At 40.9% G+C, this 20,592-nt stretch overlaps 1 protein-coding gene across 2 annotated transcripts in view; it reads right to left on the bottom strand.

Moving 5' to 3' along the window:
• Positions 1 to 2,108: 2,108 nt before the first annotated feature.
• Positions 2,109 to 20,592, bottom strand: part of LOC142138642 (protein argonaute-1) — a 75,985-nt gene continuing 57,501 nt past the window's right edge. For both annotated transcript variants that reach the window (XM_075195472.1, XM_075195471.1), the window contains exons 12-19: positions 18,197 to 18,381; positions 17,184 to 17,343; positions 15,434 to 15,524; positions 14,894 to 15,088; positions 14,672 to 14,806; positions 14,298 to 14,399; positions 5,576 to 5,775; positions 2,109 to 5,479 (exon numbers count right to left, since the gene is read on the bottom strand). In XM_075195472.1, the coding sequence (XP_075051573.1) occupies positions 5,371 to 5,479; positions 5,576 to 5,775; positions 14,298 to 14,399; positions 14,672 to 14,806; positions 14,894 to 15,088; positions 15,434 to 15,524; positions 17,184 to 17,343; positions 18,197 to 18,381 (1,177 nt within the window). In that variant the 3' untranslated portion in view covers positions 2,109 to 5,370. The remainder of the gene's footprint in view (positions 5,480 to 5,575; positions 5,776 to 14,297; positions 14,400 to 14,671; positions 14,807 to 14,893; positions 15,089 to 15,433; positions 15,525 to 17,183; positions 17,344 to 18,196; positions 18,382 to 20,592) is intronic.

Genomic DNA, 20,592 nt, shown 5'->3' on the forward strand with positions numbered 1-20,592 from the left:
CAAAACGACTAGTTGTTTTGCTACACATGCTGCAATATTTGGTCAACTTGAATGTTAATGACCAAAATAGCTGACGATCTGTGAGTATATGGCCATCTTAAGTCACCGGATATGCAATAACACGAAAAGTTGCACTACAATCATGGCCAAAAGTTTTGAGAATGACATAAGTATTGGTTTTCACAAAGTTTGCTGCTTTAGTGTTTTTAGACCTTTTTGTCAGATGTTGCTATGGTATACTGAAGTAAAATTACAAGCATTTCATAAGTGAAATTAAATGTAGTTCATCTGATCACTCATGACATTCTGGAGTATATCTAAATTGCCATCATAAAAACTAACGCAGCAAACTTTGTGGAAAATATGTGTCATTCTCAAAACATTTGGCCATGACTGTATATTGGATATATAGGGGGGTATTCAATTGTTGCTTTTAACGCGCTAAAACAAAAAAAACCGAGCGCTCGAAAAATATTACAGTTTATATGGCAATATGCGCGTAAATACCGTTAATACGGTAGTTTACTCGCCGAATTTAGCGAGTAATTACCGTATTAACGATAATATTTTTAGAGCGCTCGTTTGAGAGTGTTAACGGCAACAATTGAACACCCCCCATAAAGCCTTTAAAAAATATTAGATAGTGAAATGGCAAGTCCACTACATGTTACTATATGGCTCAGATGAATTAAAAGGACGTGTAGAAAGAAACTTTTTTTTTTAAATAGGTTTGTCCTCATTTGAGGCTGTATTTTTCAGTGTGTGACCAAACAGCTTCAGCTAAGGTATTCCAGAACCACCTTGTTAAACATGGCCACTTTATTCAGAATGTCAGACAGGTTTATGAACAAGGCATAAGGAGAACAAATTTGCCATTATCTCCACAGTCAGACATTAGCTTTGATCAGTATAGTGCAACTGGACAATAGTGGGAGAGCCAGAGTGGGTCATTTATGAACTGGAAACAAATGTAGCCCAACAGCGCATTTAATCATTTTCTACCTAGCACACACAATGCTGCATGCCCCACCACACTTATGGGAGACACCCCATTAAACACTCTGTCCAAGTTGAGATGGAAACAGGCATGGTGAAAGTAGTAAAGATATAAGTCCTGTCAAATTACACTTTAGGATCACCCCTTTAGCAACTACAACTTTTACATTTTACTTAGAAAATACTGCTAAACAGAACATCAATTATGTCTTTAAAAAAAAATTGGAGTTGGGACAGTACTACTGTCCCAACTCCATGTGTCACCACCATACATATAATCTTAATAAATTGTTAAAATTGCACTTTCCCAAAAAGTGGGAATATGGTAAAAGGCATACCATCGAAAGTGTAAACCAAGGAATAATCACTGGCATCTACAAGCACATTTCGCAGGGAAGTGGAAGGGCTCTGCAGCCAACTGCTAAACCTGGAAAACATCTGTAAATGCTGGCTCTCCACCACAGCTAAATGACACATCCCCAAATCTGTTCTCACATTTCAGTACAATTTAAGGCACACAAGTGCGCTTAGTCACCTTCATTGAGGGAGATCAAATTTTAGCCAGCTTTTACCATCAGAAAAGGTAACCTTTGTAACCCCTATGAATGCTGCTATACTGATACTCCAACCTGTGTATTTCGGATAGAAAAAAAAAAAAAAGCAACGAAAAAAACCTCTCAAAATGTCATTTGCGCTGCATTTTTCTGCCACTTCATGAACTACCTTTAATATCCAACTAGGTGCTACTTGTGCATACTTTATTATGTAAAATGTAACAATAGGAAACACATCAACAATGCTCAAGTAAACATAGTAAAAGGTACAATATATACTAGGAATTAAGAATTTTTACTAAAATTATTGTAGATAAGACATAAAAACACTTATTTAGTGCAAATGCACAGCAATTACTTTGCCAGTGAATGCAATCATAACCGGCCGGACTCACCACTGTTACAGTTATATTTGATTTTATATTCTAATTGATAAAAGAATCATCCTTCAATGTGAATTGAAGGCTCACTGAGCATCGTAAGAGGAGTGAAGAGTGCACAGTTAAAGCCATAGGGGTGAATCCCACATAAGTACAATTTTTTTTTTTTTTTTGAATTAAATAGTTATGATTATTTACCTATCCACCAACAACCACTATTTTTCATGATAAACTTAATGATTTCCTGTAGTCTAGTTTCAATTAACTTTCTCATTGATTGCATTATACACGGTTACATATTGCAATTTATATCTTAGTCAGTTTAACTACCGAAATAAAAGAAAAACATACATGAAACTGTAAATTAGTAGGAAGTTTTCCCACAAGGAGCCAACAGAAAATATCTACAAGTGTTCGAGGGATTCTGAGCTATTCTTCCACCGGATACCTTGTGAAGGCTGGTTTCCCACTGAAATTGGGAAAACATTTTAAGTGCTGGTTACCACTGCATGTTGCATAAAATCAGAAATAAAAGGAGCAGGCAGCTTCTTCAAAATGATACCGTTCCGCAAATGCTCACAACTGAGTGGTTAGGGCATTAGTGGAACCAATGGGTCTCTTTCCCATATCGTTTACCTGATTTTACTAGTAAGAGCATGAGTTTTGATGTCATCCTGTAATGGGCCTCACGATGCCAAAGACTGCAGGACTAGCTGATATTTCAAGACCAGTGGTTAAGGTAAAAGTTTGTATGTCTCAGGGAAGGACATCATAAACTAGAGGCAACTGTGGACTTGAGATTCTGGAGTGGCACCTGAGCCAGCATTTGGCACCATTGTTAAAAAAAAAACAAACAACAACGTATGGTATTTGTTGTGGGGAGATTCTGGGCTATTCTTCCACAATAGAGTTTCAGACCACTGTAGAATCTGTGATAAGGGAAACTGAAGCCTTTCTGGTGGTTCATTGTGGAAAACACCCTACTAAAAAAGATGTATGGTTGTGTTTTTTGTTTTTTTTTTACTTTGTTAGTTAGATTTAATCGCTTTAATTTGGTCAGTAGTCATATAAAATACCATGAGATAGTCATTTGAAACTAGACTACATGAAACAACTGAATCTATCATAAGAAAACCTCTAACTATACATCAGATTGTATTATATGACCAAATAAGAACAAATAAAATAAATAATACCAAAGAGATATGTTTTCATTACATTAACAATGATATTTTGATAAAATAGACTACTAAAAAAGTTACCTAAACAGGGATTAACCCAATTATGTTCGTTTTTCCAAAATGAAACACTTCTTTCAATACAAACTGAAGGGATTGTTTTGGCATTGCAATCCCAAAGCACCCCCTTCCCCCTTTTATATCAGGACAGCTATTATTGAAGGATTTAAATCATGTGCTCCTCATAAACCATGCACACTAAAAACAAAGAAGAAAAACCCTTTTAAACAAAAATCCACATGATACATTAATACATTGTTACAACTCTCAAATGGTCCTACTTTTTACCCTTTGATTCCAGGACTACAAGGCTCAAGGGCAATGTTGGGTAGAAACCAGATTTGTATTGGAGCCTCTTTGTACTTGGCATGTTTTCTCTGTGATAGAATACTTTGTGAGAATAAGGTGTAACCAAACGTATTCTGATCTGGCAGCGAGACCTGGCACCATTAAAAAAGAAGGGAACCCTGGGTAAAGTTGGGGTTATACAAAGAGGAGACAAAGTTTTCTAAATAAAAATTCTAAAAGTGTCTGTGGCACTTAATCCCATTATTAGTGTGGCACTCTCAATAGCCTTGTGGAGGGAAGTTCACAATCATGTACTTCTTTACCATTCTTCAGACTGTGGGAGTTAAACTATTTTGTGTGTAGTGCTCTGCGTCACTGATCAATATTCTGCCACTGGAAAATATTTCCAGTCATTTGGTTTGAAATTCAACATATTGAAAACCTCATAGGTAATCTGAATAGGGTTCTACTAAAGGCTCATTAGCATTGTAACCCAAATCTTGACATCTACTGAAATTTTTGCTTATAATCAGATGTTGTGATGATTCCATTTCATATGGCAAATTATTAACCTAACACTTCTCCCTTGTAAACTCGCACAAATCGCTTTCAGGTTATTAGAGTGCTTGCTGATGGCATCATACATTTATGCAGAATTTTCATACAAGTTACCAAGATCTAATTAATACAACAAATAGTCCTCAATCTCGTGGACGCAGGAAATGTGGTTCAGGGACTCTACAGTTGAAGGAATTTAAAGAAATACAAGTAGTGAGCGGCATATACTGTCACTACACATAGCCAACAACACCTTGCAGTAATTGCGCAAAGACTGGTGGATGCACCCCTGGTCAATTTCTTAGCTATTAGCTGGTGCTTTTAGTACCTGTACGTATAATCTGTAGAGCTGGAGAAGCAGGAATATTTACCCCTTTTCTAGCACTTTAAAGGTTCAAGGCACTTTGCACATTTTTTTTTTTTTTTACTACTAACAACTGAAACCAGTGATGTTTCAGTATCCAGATCTATCAAGTGCATTTGTAAATGTGGCAAACAACTGTTTTGAGATATAAAGGCACGCAGGAGTCAGGTCATCACTGGATAAATACCGTATTGCTTTGAATAACCCAGCTCCATTCTGCCTCACTGAAAGATCAATATTCAATTCGCTGTGGCAGGTTTATCATGCCCTGTAAGAAGCACCATTCCTCTCCAATTATGGCATACATTGTATGTCTTGCCTTACAGACATTCTAATCTCAGGGCATATCAGTTCCTGCATCTTTACAGAAGGAGAGAAACCACAGCAAGATCAGAGCCAGTGGATGACTCGAAGTTAGCTCAGCAAGCCTAGTCCTTACAAACTGAAACGGTATAACTGTGCTGGTTACGTTCAAAGTGCTAAAACGTCTTCTGCAGGAGCATTGTCAAGTGACATCTTCCATGCTCATATGGTACCTCGTTGAATAAAGTTTGCTTGAATGGGAAAACAACTTAACATTTATCTTTTGTTTAAGGCTCAAAACTGTTGGTCTTTTCATTTAGTGCTTGTCAAACACTTTTGCAGTGCACATCCAACCTTTCCCACTGGAGTGTAGAGTTTCTTGTTTTTTTTTTCTGCCTGCGGTACTGCATTTCAAGTCATCGAGGAATTTGCCGCAGCAATCAGGAGAGACCTGCTGAAATGGTGCTCTCTTACATTCCCACAACAAGTGAAACAAAATCAGTGTCTGATGTAATTCCCAAATTGGTCCCCCAGGGCTTCACTAGGTTTGTCAGTTTATTTTGAGGTACCCATCTTCAAAGAGGCTCAAGATTCCAGGAAACATATCTCTTGTGAGCCAATGAGGTACAGAATGTGGCAAACAAGTCACACATATATATAATCCACCAGGAGAGCTTTGTGACAGATTATCAAGCAAAATACATGGTGCGCAATGTGTCTTGGTGAACTTGCACTGCCTTTGCTAAAGCCTGTGGGTCCCTTCCATTGCTTTGCCCAGAGATGTGGCTGCCTTCCCCGCTGCAAGAGACATGAAATACACCATTCAGTAATCCCAACATTATATAGACATCTCATATGTGAACTTTAAGCATAGAATGAACAAAACTGACAAACCTGTCATGTTCCTTATCCACTAGGTGGTACCGTGCTCTGAATGCAACCAGTCGAGCATAGTATGCAGGCGCAGGTATGGAAACAGACCGTGTACAGCGCACATATGTGTGACAAAGCTGGTAAGTGAGGATCTGGAGCTCATCAGCTGTAAATCGGTTGTCATCCCAAAGAACATAGTAATGGGAGGGACGGCTGGTGCCCTGCAGAGAGGTAAAAGAAAATTGTCCCAAATAATTCATAATTTATCCCGGTAATCTTGTCAACATTTTTGTACCCTACTAAGAGTAGTCAGTGGTTTCATCTGGTAAAAATATATTTAGTGAATGTTTTTTGTAACCAACATATTTCTGGGGGGAAAAATAAAGAATACATTAAATTCTTAAAGGTTTGTTATGCTTACTGTTTTTAGCAACTACATCCAGCTTAATAACTGTTCTATCTGCCTGTCAGAATTGCACTCCTAGCTATAACCTAATTTGTGACAGTCCATTTCTTACTAAAACTGCTGGTTTGAAAAAGTGGAGATGTTGTCTATAGCACTGGGGTCATGAGGACGATTCCTGACCCTAGCCTTATCTGTGTGGGGTTTGTATGTTCTCCCCATGTTTGCGTGGGTTTCCACTGGGTGCTCCGGTTTTCTCCCACACTCCAAAATTATACTGGTAGGTTAATTGGCTGCTATTAAATTTACCTTAATCTCTCTTGGTGTGTGGGTGTGTGTGTGTGTGTGTGTGTGTGTGTGTTAGGAATATTAGACTGTAAGCTCCAACGGGGCAGGGACAGACGTGAGCGAACTCTGTACAGCGCTGCAGAATTAGTAAATATATCTATTCCGAATGATGAGGATGATGATGGTGGGTGTAATCAAGCGAGCAATGGATTGCTTGGACACAGGCCAAACTCGTTTATGAGTGTCAGAGAACGAAGAGGATGTTCGACTTACGGAAAGTACCCATGCATTTGACATAAAACACTGAAGGGCCCAAACCATGTCCAAAAGGAGGGTTTATCGCGGAGCACCAAAAAAAAGGGGGATTGCAGCTCCCAACTCTGACACTTGCCAAGCAGAGGAGATGGCTAGAAGGTATACAGTCTTCCAAGTGACATATTGTAATGCCACTGAATCCAACAGCTCAAAGGGATCCTTAGTGAGAGGCCGTAGCACAAGATTGAGATCCCATGGTTTTACTGGATAGGCAAAGGGCGGCTGAACGTGTACAACCCCCTAAAGAAATGTTTGTATATCCCTGAAAACTGCTAGCTGGCAATGAAAGAGTAGAGTGCACAGAAACCTGCAGTTTTAGGGAAACAAAACGTAATCCCTTATCCAAGGCCACCTGTAAGAAGGGAGAGATTTAAACAGGAAATTTGGAACCCCCTGAGAATGTAAACCTTCCAAACCTGATAATATATGGCTGAGGATGAGACACGTCTTGATCATGGTTCTCACCACACCTGGTTCTCACCACACCTGGTGAGAACCTTTGGGCCCCGATAGTCAGGATCTCAACAGCCAGTCCGTCAAAGTCAGACAATCTAAGGAATGGCAAAAGAACCTTGAACTAGAAGGTCTGAACAAAGAGGAAGTCGGAATGGAGAACCTGCCGCCATTCCCTGAATGTCCGAGTGCCATGCCCGGCGAATCTAGGGCCACCAGAATTGTTGGAATGCATTCCCTTTTTAGCACCCACAGAAGCATGGGGAACAGGTACACAAGCCTGAAGTGCCACGGAATTGTCATGGCATCCATGTACCACGCGCTCTTAAGTTCCTTTGAGCAGTAGAGAGAAATTCGGAAGTTTAGTCGGGAAGCCGTGAGGCTGGCCCCAGCTTTGTACCAGAATGACAAAGACTTCCTCGTGAAGGAACCATTCCCCGGGGTGGAACCTTTTTTGACTGAGAAATTTGGCTTCCCAGGTTTCCACCCCTGGGATGAAGATGACTGAGATACCCGGATCATGGCATTCCGCCTAGGACATGATCCTCATCGTCTCTCTCATCGCCATGTCAATGGTTCAGGTAAGCCACGGCATTGTCGGATTGTATCTTCAGGGGACTCCCGGTCAGAAAGAGTTGACTCTAAAGCAAAGCTCTGTGAACTGCCCAGAGTGCCAGCACTTTGATGGGCAGTGCAACCTCCCGTTTGGACCAGAGGCCCTGAAAACAGAGAGGACCGATAAACACGCCTCAGTCGGACAGACTGGCGTCTGTGGTGACCAGGGTCCATGTTCTTGCGCACAAGGATTGAACTTTTTCCAGATTTGCTCTGGCTAACAATCATGAAAGGGAGAGGTGCATGGCCCCGGACAGTGTGATGATCTGCCTAACCAAATGCAGTGGGGATCCGGACTATTTCTGGAGAATCTCACTCTAGAGAGATTGAGTGTGGAAATGCACAAAGAGCACTGCCTCGAACACAGACACCATAGACCCAAACGGCTTTATGCAATAGAAAAAAAAAAGAGACCGCTCTCCTTGCCAGGATAGACCTGATTTTTGCCTAGAACAAAAGATTAATCTGGGAGGTACATCCTCTCTGTCACCGTGTTGAAGGGGAGGCCCAGAAAATGCATTTGTTGCGCAGGGGGTACTTGGATAGGTTTAGCACACCCAGCTGTGGACTTCCAGAAAACTTGTGAACTGGATGTGCTGCATGAGCAGCGATGCGGACGGTGCCTTCAGCAACAGATAGGCCAAATAGAGTATGACAGTGACCCCTTGAGATCACAGGATCCACCCCTTGACGGCCATCACCTTGGTGAACATCTTTGGAGCAAATGCCGGGCCGAAGGGCAGGGACCTGAACGGAAAAAGATTGTTTCTTCCTAAAAAGCAAAGGAGACCTTGATGTTACTCCCAGATAGGTACATGCAAGTAGGCATCCTTTATGTCGATTGATGCCAGGAAAACTCCCTGTTCTATGTCTAAAATCACGGAGCGCAAGGATTACATCTGAAATTACAGCACACTGACCCTCTTTGTTGAGGGTCTGCAGGTTTCAGAATTGCAGACTAAAAAAGTCGTCCGGCTTCAGAAAGATTGCTGTAAAACTCCAACTCTCTTTCCAGCTGTGGGACAGGGACAACAACCCAAGAATATAGCAGTTTTCTGATGGCTTCCTGAAGCGCCAGGCACCTGTAAGGGCAAAAGGGCAGAGCTGTGGTGAAGAGTCTGCATGAGGAAAATTGTATCAGGTCAATGACGTAACCAAATGTCACGACTCCCTGAACCAAGTATCTGTGGTCGATGGACGCCACTGTTCCAGGAAGTGCGGGAGGTGGACCCCCACCACAATTTTGTAGTGAGAAAACCAGTCATGCTGTAACCTTGTCATTCAGCTTGGAGGTCCCATGTCTAATCAGAACTCAGCCACAAGGAGCAGTGGGCTGCAATGATGAGGTCAGAGAGTCTGGAAGTGACCCACACTTCATCCAGGGATGCCTGACCCACATAGCCTGAGACCTCCTGGATGTGTACTGCCAGCCTGAAAAGATTTGCTCTAGGCAGATTGTCCTGGAGTCCCTTGGCCAATAGCTCTGCCCTCCCCTCCCCTGAATGGCCTTGTTGACCAAGGACGTGGACATATTAGGCCAAAACAGACTACCCGCCACGACCTTTGAATAAGAAAGTCACATTTCTTGCCCATTGGGTCACTGAGTGAAGCTGCTCCCTGTGCAGGGATGGCCATGGTAGTGATGAGGCGAGCTACTGGAGAATCTAATCTGGGGGCACCTCCCCTATTTTACAGATTCCTCTGCTGGGAGTGGGTAGATAGATTCAAATCTACCTGACATCTGAAATTGTTTATTAGGCTCCTGTCAGGCATCAGACACCATTTCCAAAAGTGGAGGAGATGGGAGAAAAACCAATATGAGTCTTTTGGTTTTTTGTTTTTTTTAAAAAAAAAAAAAAAGAGAAAAACACGGGGGAATCCCCAGCCCCGGTTCTGCGAAACCTAATGTGTGTCTAACATCCAGAATTACATTATCCACACCCTGTGTGGTGGTGTTCTCTGGACCATACAACTGCTTCCCCCCAGATTCTAAGAGCAACTCACCATCTTCCGCAGAAGAATTTTCAGAATCCCTGTTAGTGGGCCTGAAAGGAGTCAGGAACCAAGCATTTACTGGAAGTCCTCTGGAGGACGGTAAGCAGGCGTTCTAGAGAAGAGGAAGCCCGCGCCAAGCCCTGGGTGGATTTAGCCAGGAATACTGCCAAGCTTTTCTCAGTCTGAGAGGCTCTACTAACTGGATGTAGAGGCAGTGAGGACTGAGTGTGTGGGGCATTTAAGGTAGGACCTTAAATGCCTACCTCTGTGGACCATGACATCACCCTAGTGAGTTCGGCTATGGATGTCGCCAGCAACCTGGCTTCTCCAGGGCTGTCAATACTGTGGCGGGTGCACACTGATCACAGAACTCAGCTTCGCAAGCTGCACACAGGGCATTCGGGCCAGGGTGTCCATAAAATAATTTCACTTTACATTTGGCACAGGTATAATGTAACACAGACATTCCTGCATGCCCCTTAGGCTTGGAAGTCCCTTTTGCAGACATAATTATGGTAATAAATTGGTTACTTTTTTTTCTCCAAATTATTGTCCAATAAAATGCTACAACCATCGGATGAACCCTACTCCAAGAAGGGTTAACTTAATTATGGACACATAAAATGCACCCTGAGACACACTACACTGATTTACAGCAAGTTTTGTTCCCACAGAGAAAACGAAGATTACAACGCTATAAAAAAAAAAAGACAGGTGGTAAAGCTGTATATTCAGTTAATGGACAGTTAATGAGACCAAAAATTGGTACCAGACAGGAGTGGGCACTGATAGTACTCATCCTGAGCAAAAAAAGTTCAGTCAGACAGCGTATCACTAGTGCAGGGAAACGGCTGCTAACGTGTGGGCAAGCCTGCCAACAATGTCAAGGAGAATGGGTACTGCCCCCTAGAACTGTCCTCATAATGGCCGCCTCCAAAGTGCAGTAAACAGCCTACTCACAGTTAGTAGCTATCGGCTATCTCTTCCCCTCCTGTCAACTCTGCAGACAGATGCCATGGAAGGGCCTGGTTGGTCTGAAATGCCGGACTCCACAGCGATGTTGACTGCTAATGGAGTACCATCTTGTGGAATAGTTATAGCTGATAGACCCAGCACTCCTTCTGCTAGATTCTAGGGAGACTTCCATCCGACCAGCTTGCAGACAGAAGAGGCTGTGTAGCTTCACTCCCGTAAACAAAAATAACAAAAAAGTCTCCTGTTATAGTGGGGACGGCAGGCAGATACAGTGTCAGGAGAGAGAGTGAAGCAGACATCATCATTATCATCATCAATTTATATAGCGCCACTAATTCCGCAGCGCTGTACAGAGAACTCACTCACATCAGTCCCTGCCCCATTGGAGCTTACAGTCTAAATTCCCTAACATACACACACACACACACACACACACACACAGATAGACAGAGAGAGGCACACACAGACACACACAGACTAGGGTCAATTTGTTAGCAGCCAATTAACCTACCAGGCTGCAGACCCCTATGCAGGGACCCTGACTGAAGCAAGCCAACAAGCTATTTACTCACTGGGTCTTAACAGGGGGTCTCTGTGGTGACACACCAACTAGCATTGTAAAAGTTTGACAATTAAGCTATATGGGCAGGAGCCCATACAAACCCGCCCTACTCCTCTAGCACTTTAACTAAAGCGGAAGTAGCTTCCAGAGAGGAGAGGCATAGTAGGAGAGGAATGTATTCTCAAAGATGTTATGATAAGTGACTTAACTACTAGTCCATCTATTATACCCCAATGTCTCGCAGTGTCCCCCAATGGTTGAAAAGCAAAAAGGGGAATGTACATTCTCACTGGTGTGTGTGACATGTAACCTTAGGTAATTCAGTACAGAAATGGTTTATCCGGCATGCACGATTCACATATAAATAGAAACAGAATAGCAGTAATACAAAGCTACACACTGGTCAATGACAATCAATAAGTGTAGGGACATTTATTCTGGGCTTACCAGTACACATCCTAGCACATGAACCTCAATAGTAGACCTATCTCAGAAGCATAATAGCCTAAGACGGCGACAGACCATTGTTTCAAAAGGAAGTGTCTGTGTGTGTGTTCCTGAGACCTTCTCGGTAAAGTTAAAAATAAAACGCAGACAGCACGGTGGCTTAGTGGTTCGCACTTCTACCTCACAGCACTGGGGTCAGGAGTTCAATTCTTGACCATGGCCTTATCTGTGTGGAATTTGTATGTTCTCCCTGTGTTTGTGTGGGTTTCCTCCCACACTCCAAAAACATACTAGTAGGTTAATTGGCTGCTATAAAAAAAAAAATTGTATATGTGTGTGTTTGTTAGTTAATTTAGACTGCAAGCTCCAATGGGGCAGGGACTGATGCGAGCGAGTTCTTTGTACAGTGCTGAGGAATTAGTGGCACTATATAAATAGCTATTGATGACGAAACTATGGGTAAATAAAACAAAACAAAAAGAAAAAAGAAAGTTCTCTTTTTATCCAGTTAACGCAGCTGGAATATTGGTCATTACAGAGATCAATGGATTACTATGATAAATACAACCTCTATACCCAATAAGATGGGAAGGAGGCGGGCACAGCTGTCTGTGCATATTGCGAAAGCAAGATCATGATACCTCCACTGCAAAGTCTTAAATTATTATAAAACAGCTCTCCCTAAATTGTAAGACTGCAGGGAATTGCCACATGGCATAATTTGTACCAGTGGAAATGTAAAAGTAAACATAGAAAAAACCTTTTCCTTTTTCTTGTATATAATATATATTCACATATGTGCCAGAAAAGAAAATGGAATTGTGTGTGCTTCATGCAATTTCTAAAAATGTATTTTTTTTAAATGTATATCATCTACAGAAAAAAAATGACAAAACAAAAAAAAAAAGTTTTGGGAGTACATAAAAACGCAAAAAGAAATAAAGAGATAATGGATTTCACTAAATAAAACATGTTAAAAGGCAATTTTTATATAAATCTTCCAAGCACACTAGAACTGTACTATAACAGTCTTTGGGTAAAAACAGAAGGGTTGTACTATTCCTATAACTGTCCTTATATTTTGTGGCGATGATGAGCCTGAAGCGTTCCATTGGAGAACCAAGGAGCTGTCTTCTGATTTGCAGAGCCGTCAATCTTTTACTTACGTTTTAGCCACCAGAGACTTGTTCTAAAGTCACGTACTACCTCCACAATAAACAGCTTAAATTCAATGCCATATGGGCCCACTTTAGAAAACGGGATTCTAGGCAGCATCTCCCAAGAACGTCAACTCCTCCTTGAGGTATACCTGGGTGAGTCATCATTTCAATATTCTGGACACTGTCCCCGGGAAGGACTCTTGTAATCTTATACAGTTTATGACGTCCAGATTTGTAAGTCATTCTGCCGTTCCCCCACCCCCATGTTCAGGAATTATGTTTGTCCTCTTTTTGAGGTTATTTATTTAGCGCTATTGTTAGTATAGTTCCTTTTATTCTGCTTTGCACCTGTCCCTGAATCTGTCTCTACCAGTTGCCCTTTAAAAACTATATAATAATGTGGAAACAATTCTGTAGGGGTGCTAGAACTTGTTTGTGGTTTTATTGTATTTCCTCGTTCCTTCAATAAAGTTTTTTTTTTTTGTTTTTTTTTAAACTATTCTAAAGTTCAAAGGTCTAGAATGCATAGAACATTTATATGGAAACAGACTTTTATACATGACTAATTTTTATCTGAAGGAATCATTCATTATCTCCAATTCTTTTTGCTGCTATTTTAAATTACAATTACAAGTTACTTCTTGAGCTCTGCAAAGGGGTAAGGGAGTCCACAAATGTGTGAATTTGCCCCAGGCTCAGTAAGGTATTAAATTAAACATACACAGGATCATTCTTATGATTGTTGATACAAAGCCCTGATCATATTACGCAGCTCTGTAGTCACACATTCCCTGCTTCATTGGAGCCTGTATTATAAATCCCTACAGAACACACACACACACACACTAAGGCATACTTCCCAACTTTGACAAAAATTCCGGGAGAGTAGGCAACTATACTCTAAGGTCCATTTCGTCTTAAGGCAATTAACATATCTGTATATTTTGGAACTGTGGAAAGAAACAGGAGAACTCAGAGGCAATGCACTCAAAACACGGGAGAACATACACACTTCACACAGATAGGGTCATAGTTGGAATCAAGCCTATGACCCCTATGCTGTGAGGCAGCAATACTGACCACTGTGCTATCCTATACATGAAGACACATATGATACACTTGTTTAAAAGGTCTCTAAGAAAGGCAACGCTAAGCTCAATAAATAGCATGACACAAGGGAATATTTATCAATATTTTTAAAGCTTGTACATCCCAACAGTCAATAGAATATTGTTCCATTAATCCCTGCAGTTTACAGATTTTAAAACGTCCCCAAACCATCTCGGATTATACAAATTTTCATCTTTCACCAGTATTCATTGAACTATTAAGGTGACTTTTGCATATGTACTGCTCTCATAAAAAGCATACAATGCATGTTGCTACCCCGCGATTTCCCAACTCCCAGATTTCAAATAGCTAATCCTATGCAACAGAAAAATCATTACAGTAAAGCGGATGTGCAAAGTTTAACTTCTCTACATGAGATTATTGCTACCGTGTCCCTACAGATAATTTGTTGCATATTACCTGGATACCCGCATGACTGCACAGATAAAAATCAAACTCAAATGGATGTGTGATGTTGGTGTCAACGGTTGTTCCTGCAGGAATGTTACCACTTTTTCCAATCTGTGAAATATTGCACAGAAATAAAAATAAAAAGCAAGCATATGTATGCTGTAGAGTAATTGTTATTTGTTGTACATTCTGGTGGCATGACACCGTTTAAGAAAAGGTAAATATTTTCAGCAATGGCAGTAGTGACATCTGCAGGTCATAATAATGTACTGTACCCCATAAATAGCACTGTAAAAAAAATAAAAAAAATAATACGACATCATCCCACTGACTATTGCAATAAAAAACAACAACCACTTGTATAATAACATGACACCACATACCCGCTCACTTCGGTCAGCACAAAAGAGACGTGTGTGGTGACGTTTTTGCACCACAATGTAGGTGATTCCAGGTTGGTAATCCTTCTCCAGTTTGATACATGCATCCCGGATTGCCAGCAGCTCATAGTGTAGTATCTGACAGGGCAAACAATTAGGCTCTCACAGGACTTATTTCTCAAGCCAATGAAAAGTTCTTTAAACTTGCATTTCCTGTTAAATTACCTGTGGGAGTTGCCCTTCTGGAACACCATCGCGATAGAAGATGATTCTGGTGGGTTTGAAGCGTGTAGACTTGTAGAACTGGATGAGAAGCTCCCTCACCATGTAGGAAAGGTCCTCAATGATCTCTTGCCGAGGGCGCTGCACTCTCACTGTAGCACAGTATCTGCTTGGATGAGCATCCATACTGCCTACAACCTGAATTAAGCCAAAAAGTGCCAAATGTCAGTTCCTATTTTTGACTTTGGTAATTTTTTTGAGCATTTATTGGACTCTTAAAAGCTACATTTAACCTTCCTTGCTCACATAAGTTCAAGCATCCTTGGTCTTGAGTATACATAAAACAGACTACTTATGCATTCATAACTTAGAATTTGCGGCCTTGAATCAATATTTAACGATTATTTGACGTGCGTTTGAAATAGTCAAGTGATGATATGTTAAAACCATTAGTTATAATAGGCATTAAGCATTTCCTACATTAATAGAACATTAGGTGAACTAGATTGGGTAGTCAGCCTTCTACGTGGTTTGGTTTCTCACCGCGGTGATTGAGGGCTTCTTTCCATCTCCAGCGGGTGGGTGCGTCACATCTGCTCCGAGAAAAATGACTGGCTGCTGGAAGACCGCAGATCTGTCATAAGGCAAAACCAAGAACTTAAACATCCTTGTTAGTATCTTCACAATAGTAGTAGTATTGTCTGAACATCTACAAAAAAAAAAAATACACAAAAACAAGCAAGCAAGTTTGGAGCAAAGATAAACTTTGCAGTACATGTATATTGTATAGCCCAGGAGCAGTCGGGCAGAAAAATAGGTAAACATAGGTAAAGACTTAGGTTTAAAATCTGCTAATACAAACGGTATGCACATAAGGATAGGAACACCAGGTGTGACGAAAAGATCCAGGGATTGGCAAGGGACATGTCATGTCCATTGTCTGTAGTTCTGTGTATGATAGATATACCGAGCAATGGGCACTTGAGCGCCAGAACTGGACCATGAAGCAACGGAAGGAGGCCTGGTCTGATGAATCATGTTTTGCTTTACATCATGTGAAAGGCTGAGTGCATGTCGTTTACCTGGGGAAGAGATGGCACCATGATGCACTTACGGGAAGAAAGCAAGCAACCGCAGGCAGTGTGATACTCTGGGCAATGTTCTGCTGGGAAACCTTGGGTCCTGGCTTTCATGTGGATGTTACTTTGACACAGTCCACCTAACTAAACATTGCTGCAGACCAAATACACCCCTTCATGGCAACGGTATTCCCTGATGGCAGTGGCCTCTTTCAGCAGGATGATGCGCCTTGCCACACTGCAAAAATTGTTCAGGAGTGGTTTGAGGAACATGACAAATAGTTCAAGGTGTTGACTTGGCCTCCAAATTCTCCTGATCTCAATCCGATAAGAGCATCCGTGGCATGTGCTGGAAATATAAGTATGAGCCATGGAGGCCCCACCTCACAACTTACAAGACTTAAAGGATCTGCTGCTAACTTCTTTGTGCCAGATACCACAGGACACCTTCAGAGCTTGTTTTGGCGACGTAAAAGGTGGTTTTAGTGTTGTAGCTGGTTGGTGTACTATATATTGGTGGTCGAAGAGGAATTTTATAAGTGAATGGAATTTGATAGTTTTTCAATGAAGGCAGTAGGGGAAGTTGTTGTATGGCATACCATCGCACACCAGCCCACTTCGAAAAAAATAATAAAAAATATATATATTTTTATTATATCTCTCTATCTATATACACAAACCTGTCCCATTAGGTATACATACATTTTTCTACAGCTGGTTTTATTCTAGCACAATTCTCCATAGACGTTGAGGTCTTTTGTTTCTGCCCACCTCTTTGTAAAAAGAGGTGGGCAGAAACCTAGACGACAGGCACCCCCTTATTAAAAAAGTGATTTTAACTGCTGCTATTCAAACCATGCAAGGAGAACATCAGGGTCTAAGATTAGACAAGACAGCAACACATGATGTGCTCATTTGGACTTTCAAACACCATAAACAGAACACCATCCAAACAGTGTTTTTTCACCCAACAGGACAAGCAACTAGGAGAGACAACGCCTGAGATTTAGACAAATTATCCTTATATTTTTGTGCACTGTAGTGAACTAATAACTCTGACAATGTTTAGCAACCTTTGAAAATGGAAACAATGTTAAATCCTTTAGCGAAAAGCTGTACTATCATTTCAGTTGTCCCTTTTAAAAGATGACAAACTCCTTCAAATAAGGGCATTTATGTGTGATTTCTGGTAATAAGAAAAAGCCAAACAATACCGTTGATGAGGCACCAAGATGTTGTTGATCCCGCCCAGTTTTACATTAATCTTCAGACACAAGTTGCTGAGGGTCTGCGGGGAGGTCTTCACCACATTTTTCACCTGGACACACTGGGTGGCCATGCCAAGTAGAGTGTCTCCAACACGTTTCACTTCCGCTGGAAACAAAGAGATTGCTATACCTAAAAAAAAATGCTTTACCATACTCCGCACTAAATTTTTCAATCTCAGAACAGAATTACGATATTGTAACGACAAGAATAACAATATATTAATGTGTAGTAACAGTGCATGGACACAACAGATGCAAAATGTTTTGAGTTTTATATAAGTTGCTTTTACAACAACTAAACATTAATTAATGGCACTCTGATCCTCGTACAATAAAAATACATTCTCACACACAAAGATTAAAAAGCTAAAGAAAGGTTTAATGTTCAAGAAGTTCTACAGCTGTATTCCATTTTTTCTTCATAACTGCAGAAACACTGGGAATAGTACAATCATGTCAATTTTGGAGTTTTAGGAAATCTTCTCTCCTAATAAACAAGTGTTGTGGATCTTATTTATTTGTCAGGCCATAAAATGCACTATTTTTTATTAAACAAATTGTTTTAAAAAGTATGGGCTGGCCTTGTGTTTTAAATGAAAAAAATAAATAAAAATATAAAAACCTGCTGTACTGCCCACACAAGCAGTACCTGCAACAGATATCCCCCTCCTCTCTTCAGTCACAGAGTCTTTTTGATCCACAAATAGCTTGGGAGTTAAATAGTGAGGAGGTGAGCAGTTTAAAATTTAGCTACAAACAACATAGAGAGAGCAGCAGCGGGTTCCCAGTGTTCAAATTGAGGATCAACAGAGCGGTTGCCATAACAAAGCTTCTGCTTGTCAGCACACATGTAGGCCTTATGGATGTTAAGAGTAGCTCAGGAGTAGGGGGCCAGTATGAATGAGCAATTGGATATGGTAGAGAAGGGGGAGGGGGCAGAAATATTTCAGTCTTCTCACCATATACCGGCGTTTTTCCTGGCAATATAACGATGATGAGCTGGAGACCAGAATACGTGTTTTTAAGATGTCTGAACATTGGCTCCACACTGTCCGCACCCTGCGCATATTTACAGAAGCATGGCTGACCCTGGATGGGCATCCCAGCATCCTTTGAGATCTTCCTCAGCTGGTCTGTGAAATTCCTGGAAGTATAATTGACAGCAAAACTTATGACATAACATTTTATATTTCATATTTGGTAAAATGAACAGCTCTCCAAGGTCAAAACATGAACAGCAAAATAAGAATAAATGTGCTTTGGAAGTATATTAACTGCATTTTAAAGATGATATATTAACTGATTACTTAGAAACATGGTAAAATAGTACCCACATCAAACAATCAAATAAAAACCATCTGTTATGACTATTGGCTCCTTTAGATAAGCTACTAGAACCAGACAGAGATCTTCACCTACAGCAGCCACCTTTCCCGTAGAACTAATTTGTTCAGAGGTACTTGGATGCCCACCAGATTTAGCAGATTTATACAGGGAGGGTTTAGCCTCCCTGTATTTAAGCCTACCCTGCCTTAAATACATTGATGGGTCAATCAGAAAAGAGGTGGCACAGAGGCTCACAATCAGCTGAAAGCTGCTTAATTTTGCACACGCGCCGAGCTGCTTAACATGCCGGGACACAGCGTTATCTGAAAAGACCGTCCTGGCCGTTGCCCTGTGTAGAGGTCAGGACGAAGGGGGAAATGACATCCAGGTCATCATGTTGACGACCGGGACACAGCTGGAGAGAAAACAGTAAGTCGGGGAGGCTCGGGACACCGTCACGGCTCACGACACTCATCTGCCAGCTGCAAGCTTGACTAATGAAAAACAAATGTCTGATTGGTCACTTTGTGTGTCATCATATTTGTGCTATTTATGTGTTGTTAAAGAAGCAATTCATTTTTAAACACTCAATTTTTTAGTGATATAGAAGCACAAGTATATACGAAATCCCCCCAAAAAATATATAAAATTACAGAATTAACTTTTTACACAGAATTATATTTTTACAATATAGAACGCTCATAAAACTGCTCCAAGTACAAGACAATAAATCATAGCATAACACCCAATTGCTAAAATGCAAAAAATAATAATTATATATAGCTGAAGTATGGGTTAATGTTGAGATGAGATATTCCTACTACACATCAACTACTGAGTATATATATCTCCTTTATCACATAAATAGTAAGTTACGTTTTCTTCCATACAAACCAGATTGTGTTGAGAAGTTACGATATACACAGGGAGCCAATCTGCTACCAAGATTTACCTATAAGACATTTTGCCACACTTAGTATGTGTGAAGGAATCGTCTAAATATGTTTATCAACATCTGGCAGGGGATGGCATAGTAAAAATACACATGGGGCTTTAACGACGTTGATCCCTAGAACTTTTTGGGCATGTCCACCATATGTGGATAAAAGGTACCAAACTGGCTGCATTGTCTCTAGCAAAGAGGGAAAAATAGTCTTTTGTATCTTATGGAGTTTTTCTTAGACACTGTACCATCAGTACTACACTGCTATAAGCATTTTATTTTATAAGAGCGGAGATAGAAGAGAGAGAAAGGGTAGAGAAGAGTTTTAACTGGACAACAATCCTCATGAAGGGGTTAACCTAAATCCTACTCACACTCTAGTTTATGACTGTCATGCATTTTTGTTTTAGAAGATTGTACAAAGAAGCCTTATTGCCACATTATATATTATGATACTAAGGACATTAGGCATAATGTTTCAAATGGCCTAAGGGTTCTGATATAATTATCATCATCATTTATATATGAGGCACCATAAAGGGCCCCAAGCACTGTACATAGAGCTTGGGACAACAGTACAGGGTAGCAGTTCACGGCATACAGGCAGTTAAAAAAGTGCAATTAGGACAAAAATTACAAACCCAGCAGAAAAAACAGCTGCAAATGTTCTCTGGGGAGGGAAAATAAATAAATAAACAAAAAAAAAAGGGGGCTGAGCATGTGCCCAATAGTGTGGGCGACACTTACAGGATCAAAGCAAAGGCAAGGGAGAAGAGCAGAGAAAGAAGCAGGAGTCAAGTGACGAAGTGGAGAAAAGAGGATAGATGGCCCTGCTCAAGGTAGCTTCCAATCTAAAGGTGAGGGGGAGACTGACAGGAGACACAGAGGGAAGATAGGGTGAGGAGATGAGAACTAAGAGGAGAGATGAACGAGAGTAAGTAGGAGCAGAGGAAGAATTAGGGTGAGGTAAAGTGTGGTTAGTGTAGAGGGTTAGAGGAGGGCAGGGTTAGATGAAGGAAGGGTAGGCTAACCTGAACAGATAGGTTTTGAGGGAGTGTTTGAAGTTTGGTAGGCTGAGGGAAAGCT

The sequence above is a fragment of the Mixophyes fleayi genome, chromosome 2, assembly GCF_038048845.1.
Source record: "Mixophyes fleayi isolate aMixFle1 chromosome 2, aMixFle1.hap1, whole genome shotgun sequence".
Classification (NCBI taxonomy): Eukaryota; Metazoa; Chordata; class Amphibia; order Anura; family Limnodynastidae; genus Mixophyes; species Mixophyes fleayi.